The sequence below is a fragment of the Xenopus tropicalis genome, chromosome 5, assembly GCF_000004195.4.
Source record: "Xenopus tropicalis strain Nigerian chromosome 5, UCB_Xtro_10.0, whole genome shotgun sequence".
In the NCBI taxonomy this organism is placed as follows: Eukaryota; Metazoa; Chordata; class Amphibia; order Anura; family Pipidae; genus Xenopus; species Xenopus tropicalis.
In genome coordinates this window covers 8,836,277-8,843,961 of record NC_030681.2, presented here as the reverse complement: position 1 = coordinate 8,843,961, position 7,685 = coordinate 8,836,277, and the positions used below count along the sequence as shown (strand labels likewise).

The 7,685-nt window shown below is 42.2% G+C and overlaps 1 protein-coding gene across 2 annotated transcripts in view; it reads right to left on the bottom strand.

The window, feature by feature from the left end:
- Positions 1 to 813: 813 nt before the first annotated feature.
- The window catches only part of wdr26 (WD repeat domain 26), a 34,548-nt gene continuing 27,676 nt past the window's right edge, over positions 814 to 7,685 (bottom strand). The window contains exon 15 of one of the 2 annotated variants that reach the window (XM_031901755.1): positions 814 to 5,456. In XM_031901755.1, coding sequence (XP_031757615.1) covers positions 5,431 to 5,456 — 26 coding nt within the window. In that variant the 3' untranslated portion in view covers positions 814 to 5,430. 2 annotated transcript variants of the gene reach the window in all.

Sequence of the window (7,685 nt, the reverse complement as noted above, 5' to 3'; positions counted from 1 at the left end):
ATGTAATGCTTTGTCACCTGTGGGAAATCACCCATCAGGTGACAAAGTGCCCGAAATATCTTCCCCCCTCCGTATGCATCTAAATTGGCACTTTAGCGATGTGAGGGTCAACAACATCCCAACCCACCTCTGTTTATAGACCGGCTCACAACCTGCCCCATCTCTGGCGTCATGAAGAGGGTGGGACAGGCACGCGCCTATAACTAGAGGCTGTCGGAGGCAAAAGTGGGATACAGTCATGGGTTGGGAGGGTGGAAGAAAGAGCTCAGCCCCACAGGTGACAAAGCCCTACAAGTGTCATTGCCCTTAAAGGAACAGTTCAGTGTAAAAATGAAACTGGTTAAATTGGATAGACTGTACAATATAAAAAATATTCGTAATATAGTTAGGCAAAATGTAATCTATAAAGGCTGGAGTGGGCAGATGTCTAACATAATAGCCAGAACTCTACTTCCAGCTCTGTAAACTCTTAGTGACTTAAGGGGGGCCACATGGGTCATAACGGACAGTTTGTGAACCCGCAGGTCAGATTCAAATGCAAACTAACTGAACAGTTATGTCCCATATGACCTCCCCTCAGGTCACTGTTTGGTTACTGACTGCTAACAGCTTAGAGAGTAGTGTTCTGGTTATTATGTTAGACATCTGCCGACTCCAGCCTTTACAGATGATATTTTTGCCTAACTAACTATATTGAAAACATTTTTTATTTTGCGCAGTCTGTCTGTTTTGCCCATTTTCCCACGATGAGATGGGAGCATAATAGAAACACGCACAAGACATTCTTTATCACACACAAAGACGACCGGGATCTCGGGTATAAAATGGTTTCACTCCAGTTATTCATTCTGTTTATTGACTCGAAAGAAAGGGAATACAAAGTATTTTCTCTGAGTGCCGAGCACTGACATGGAAAAAAAAAATGTCGTTTTTATTTAAAAATCCTATTAAAAGAAATTAAAAAAAAAAATGTTCTTAAATGAAGAAGAAAAAAAAAAAGGATATGTTTAAAATACTACACATTTACTAAAGATAAAGGGGGGTGTTCCCTAAATAATTAGTAAAACAGTGAAAAATAAACACGGGGGAGTTACCTTTTTTAACGTGATAAGAATACAAAGAAACTGAAAAAAGTGCGAAATAAAGGAAAAATAAAAATAAAGCAAAAGTTTTGAAACATTTAATCAGTCCATAGCAAATAGTCATGACATACCGAATGCTCTACGGATTAACTAGTTCCACCACAACTCCAGACACATCTCGAGATCAACAAGTTCTATTCCTGACCCCTGCAGCTTGGTTCCTAACAAACGGACATGCTTTATGGATCTGCTCACCCTGTTACCCCCTCCCCACCCAAAAACAAATTTCTCCCTTACATTTGCCCATAACATTTTCAATACTAAACATACACATTTATGGAAGAAAAAAAAGAATAAAAGATGGAGTCACGTGTAAAGTTATAAAAATATACTGGAAACTACTATGGAGATTGGTAAGATGGCTCAGAAACACACACCATGCCTGTAAGCAATGTGGCAGCTCCCACAATAGTGTTATTGCACACAGAAGAGTAGCACGGACTGGGGGGACAGAATCCACGGTACCCCATTTATAAAAGCAAATATCATGTTTTGGCTTTGGCAAGTTAAGATGGTGGCGTCGTGCCAAGGCAAGTGGCAGGTAGGCTTGATTTTATACCAGTTAAAGGGGTGGTTCACTTTTTAGTTCAACCTTTAGTATGTTATAGAATGGCTACTTCTTAGCAACTTTTCAATTGGTCTTTTTTTCAAGTTTGCTTTCCTTTTGACTCTTTCCAGCTTTCAAATTGGTGTCAGTGACAATATTATTGTTACTTTCTATTACTTATCTTTTTATTCAGCTCCTTTTCTAGTCATACAGCAGTTTCTTTCAAACCACTGCCTGGTTGGTAGTCATTTGGACCATAGCAACCAGACAGCTGCTAAAATTCCAAAGTAGAGAGCTGCACAGGGTTGGACTGGGGGTGCAGGGCTCCCACCCCAGGGGCCCCCGCTGGCTGTCCCCCCACCCGACGTCCTCCCCTGAGCACACGTACGTTTAACGTGTCAGGGGGAGGAGCGGTCGGGCAGAGGGGGCGCCAGCAAGGGCCGGGTTGGGTCTGGGCCGCTGGGGCCCACCTGGATTTTTCCCGGTGTCCCGGCAGCCCAGTCCGACCCTGGAGCTGCAGAACACAAAGCGAAATAATTCAAGAACTACACCTAAGAAAAATGAAGACCAATTGCAAATTGTTTTAGAATAGCACTGCCTACAACATAGTAATCATTAAAGGTGAAGATTTCAATTTTGTAGATACTCAAAAGGGCCCAAACTAATTTCTGTGGATGCAAAAAGAAAAAAAAAAACAAAAACACCAAAAACCGCCCCCCCCACACATAAATATGTCTTTTAATTTCTCTTTAAAGGGGAAGTGTTCAATGAGGTTACAGGAACAGACACTACTAATACAGGTCATTGTAACTGCTGCATTGCTCTGCTATGGGCAGTTGTATTGGAAGGGTTTTAGAGTGCTAGCAGTTGTACAAAGGCCCATTGTGCCATGGTGCAGTAACATATATCAACCAGCAGTTGGTTTTTAATACTGAGCAGTTTGGATATAAGAAATCTGCTTATTGCCTGCTCTGGGTAGTCTTTACCTATGTTACTCAGTTTGTCTTTCCCAATAGCTTTCTGCTAATACAAGACGCAGATGGCCAAGCTTTGCCCACTTTTCTCCCTAACCCCAAAGCAGGGATCCTACATGCACCGTGCCTGCTCACTTTACACTGAGAAACTTTATTTCTAGTGTAGCAGCAGCATCCGGGGACCCTTGGAGCGGATTTTATCACTGGTCACTATGGTCAATGAGCCTAGCAACCAAACAGCAGTTGCTGAAGACCAACCGTTCCAAAGCTATAAAAAGGATGAATTACCCGTCTACCAAGTACTCTGGCTGTAACCCATATGGGGGATATTATACTTAAAAAGGTCCAATTGGCAGAGTAGATTTTATAGTAGCTCGGAGGCCTGTGCCTGCAGCATATTCTATACCTAATGTAATGAGAACAGATCTGTGTCTGGCAGTGACAATTTAATACAGATTTAGCGCCACTTAGCAGATACCTTCCCTAAAGGGTATTTCACCATGCTCATCCCGACTTCAACACTTTTCTCTGAAGGCGGAACATCAGGCCAGAGTGTTATTTATGCTGCCTGAGGGATTGCATAGACTACATATGAACCAAACCCTAAAACAGACTTATAAGTTAGGGGGCCAGCTGTAGTACTAAATATAACAAAAGTTATATTTCACAACACTTCCACCCACTGCCCATTAATCCAATGAGAATGGGGGGGAAAAAAAAATCTTAATTTAACGACTGAAGACTTATAAGAAGAGCCAAATACCCTATGGGCAGCTCTAAGTGAGATTCTTCCTTTCATTTATATTCCCTGTAATAGTTTATGGGCAGAATAGGCACATTTACATGAGTGGGTGCTGCCATACTGTTTTGTTCTCTACAGACAACCGTAACAGCAGATGTTTATCCCAGTAGGGCTCTGTATTATGCCTACAGCAGTTAGTGTTACTGAACCCTAAAACCTACCAGCCGCCATGCACACTGACACCCCTCTACCAAAGGGAATCCATAACATTAAAGAGTTTCCAAGCCATAACATTTAGACAGCACCCATCACCCCCTGCCAATACATACAGGATGACAGGAGTTACACTTCCCATTATTATACCAGAACACCATAAATTTTTTTTGTACAAATGAAAAAAAAAAAAAAATAATAAAAAGGAAAAACATTTCTTTATTAATTAAAAAAAAAAAAAAACCACTGGCCTGAAAATGTAACTTTTAAAAAATGAATTGTATGAAGTGCTCTACTGATAAAATAGTAGAATGGTAAAGTAAGAATCGCTTATAATCAGTGCTGGATTTACAGACTAAGGGCGCCCCGGCCTCCAGATGCATCATGGGATTGTGGTTGCGCCACAGCAGGGAGGGGGGGGGGGGGTAATAACTGCGACGGGGGCGAGTTGTGTACAACGAACATCTTTAATGCTGGCTCTGTATTGCTACAGATCTACCCATGAAGACCTGAATGATGGCAGTAATTAAAGGACAAGTAAACCTGCCCCTTGATGCCTCTTGTCGATGCTTGTGCAAACGGATACTGTATGGTACATGAGGTGAATGGAGAAACAGATGGGGGAAAAAAAAAGGGATATACGGTCATTCATAAAAAGAAAAATAAGCTGAGAGCATATTATCATATCTGGTTACGGTCAGCAAAGCCGTTCCCCTGCGGCAAGGGCAAGTCGGGCCGATTTGGAGATCCCAGGGAGGGAGAAACGCTTGCTGAGCTCAAAGCCACATACATCACCATACAATGAGTGTGCCTCAGAACTTATTTTTGTTACTTAATATCAGCAGCTAAACAAATCGGTTTCTACCATAGTGATACAATAAAACAAAAAAAACAACCCCTACTCCCCCCCCCCCTTGCATGTATTGTCTGTGCGACAAGGGCAAATCCCTCTCTCTCTCTTGGTGCATCTAACTAGTAAATAGCTGGTTAAACTTATACAAATGAATTCCATATAGTCCTATAAATACTTAATTTATTTTTAAAAAAATTGTGCCGTTAGCCCATGACTGGGGGGGGAGGGGAGGTTTAACACACTCACGCCCTTTAGTCTTTGGGAAAAAAAGTACAAAATTGCCTGTGTGTGTGTGCGTTTCAATTGACCTTAATTGGGGGAACCAGATCTGTTGTCCCGGGGGGGGGGGGGGGGGAATAAATGTTAAAATAAAAGTTAAGGCTACTATCCATGAACCAAGCTGAAAAGATCTCAAGGGTAAATAAGGCGGATAGAGCAGGATGTACTTTCCTATTAAATGGATACTCAGACTAAAGCACTCTATCAAGCCTTCTAAACTGTTAAATAATTATTTTTTTTTTTTTTGTTTTTTGTTTTCCAAACAAGCATTTAAACTTCATTACACAGAAGAGCAACATGTATGGTAGCCCGCCACACCAAACGGCAGGCAGGGGAAAAAGATACCGAGTTCGATGGATAGCCTGAATATAGCACAGTTCTTCACAACCGATGGGGGATTTACACGGTGTCCAACAACATTCTAAACGACGTGCTTCATCTGAGCTGGGTACTATGAAGCAGGGTGGTAAAATGTTAGGGCCCACAGTGGCCCCTGAGACTTCAACATTTTTTGTTTTTTTTTTTCTTTTTTAAATTTTTTTTTTCCTCTCTCTCTCATTTCTTCAGCGACAAACGTCTGTCCGTTTAAATCGATCGTGTTTGTTTGCACCAATCCCAAGCCATTTTTAAAAATACGACTAATTTTAAGTTAGAGAAGTCGTCTGGGCCGCAACTTGCCATCAACTATTCATGCTACTGCATTCCTCTAGAACAGAAGTGTAAGGGCATTTTGGGGGAGGGAGGAGAAAAAGAAAAAAAATATAATTAATATCAGCTGTTGGAATATAAATATGCTGAACAAAATGGCAAAGTTACATAGGGTTTGTACTGAATTGCATGCAGGGAACTTATATACAGTGGAGGAAATAATTATTTGACCCCTCACTGATTTTGTAAGTTTGTCCAATGACAAAGAAATGAAAAGTCTCAGAACAGTATCATTTCAATGGTAGGTTTATTTCAACAGTGGCAGATAGCACATCAAAAGGAAAATCGAAAAAATAACTTTAAATAAAAGATAGCAACTGATTTGCATTTCATTGAGTGAAATAAGTTTTTGAACCCCTACCAACCATTAAGAGTTCTGGCTCCCACAGAGTGGTTAGACACTTCTACTCAATTAGTCAACCTCATTAAGGACACCTGTCTTAACTAGTCACCTGTATAAAAGACACCTGTCCACAGAATCAATCAATCAAGCAGACTCCAAACTCTCCAACATGGGAAAGACCAAAGAGCTGTCCAAGGATGTCAGAGAAAAAAATTGTAGACCTGCACAAGGCTGGAATGGGCTACAAAACCATTAGCAAGAAGCTGGGAGAGAAGGTGACAACTGTTGGTGCGATTGTTCGAAAATGGAAGGAACACAAAATGACCATCAATCGACCTCGCTCTGGGGCTCCACGCAAGATCTCACCTCGTGGGGTGTCAATGATTCTGAGAAAGGTCAAAAAGCATCCTAGAACTACACGGGAGGAGTTAGTTAATGACCTCAAATTAGCAGGGACCACAGTCACCAAGAAAACCATTGGAAACACATTACACCGCAATGGATTAAAATCCTGCAGGGCTCGCAAGGTCCCCCTGCTCAAGAAGGCACATGTGCAGGCCCGTCTGAAGTTTGCCAATGAACACCTGAATGATTCTGTGAGTGACTGGGAGAAGGTGCTGTGGTCTGATGAGACCAAAATAGAGCTCTTTGGCATTAACTCAACTCGCTGTGTTTGGAGGAAGAAAAATGCTGCCTATGACCCCCAAAACACCGTCCCCACCGTCAAGCATGGGGGTGGAAACATTTTGCTTTGGGGGTGTTTTTCTGCTAAGGGCACAGGACAACTTATTCGCATTAACGGGAAAATGGACGGAGCCATGTATCGTGAAATCCTGAACGACAACCTCCTTCCCTCTGCCAGGAAACTGAAAATGGGTCGTGGATGGGTGTTCCAGCACGACAATGACCCAAAACATACAGCAAAGGCAACAAAGGAGTGGCTCAAGAAGAAGCACATTAAGGTCATGGAGTGGCCTAGTCAGTCTCCGGACCTTAATCCAATAGAAAACCTATGGAGTGAGCTCAAGCTCAGAGTTGCACAGAGACAGAAACCTTAGGGATTTAGAGATGATCTGCAAAGAGGAGTGGGACCAACATTCCTCCTAAAATGTGCGCAAACTTGCTCATCGATTACAAGAAACGTTTGGCCTCTGTGCTTGCAAACAAGGGTTTTTCCACTAAGTATTAAGTCTTTTTTTGTTAGAGGGTTCAAAAACTTATTTCACTCAATGAAATGCAGATCAGTTGCTATCTTTTATTTAAAGTTATTTTTTCGATTTTCCTTTTGATGTGCTATCTGCCACTGTTGAAATAAACCTACCATTGAAATGATACTGTTCTGAGACTTTTCATTTCTTTGTCATTGGACAAACTTACAAAATCAGTGAGGGGTCAAATAATTATTTCCTCCACTGTACATAGTCATTCGATCATTAATAGACTTCAAATCTCCCCCTTGTCATTCCTACGATACTTGTCTGCCCCAGAAGGTGCACTCACAGGTCAGGCAACTTATCACCCTTAAATGCCTTATACACAGGCCAATTGTAGCTGCCAATATGGGTTCCCCGTGTAGGGGCAGGAACGAGGGGCCTGCCCGACCGATATCTGGCCTGAAATTGGGCAGATATCGATCGGGCAGGTTAAAAGATTTAGTCGGATTTAGTGCGGTACCCAAACCGACTGCCCCATTGCCGCCAATATAATTCGATAGTTTGGCCCTGATATCGCCCACCCGTAGGTGGGGATTTCGGGAGAAGATCCGCTTGCTTGGCGACCTCGCCAAGCGAGCGGATCTTCACGTGTATGGGCACCTTTAGCTAGAGACAATCACCTGACCTGTGAGTGCAAGCTTGAAGGCAAGCAATTCCCATAGGAATGAAT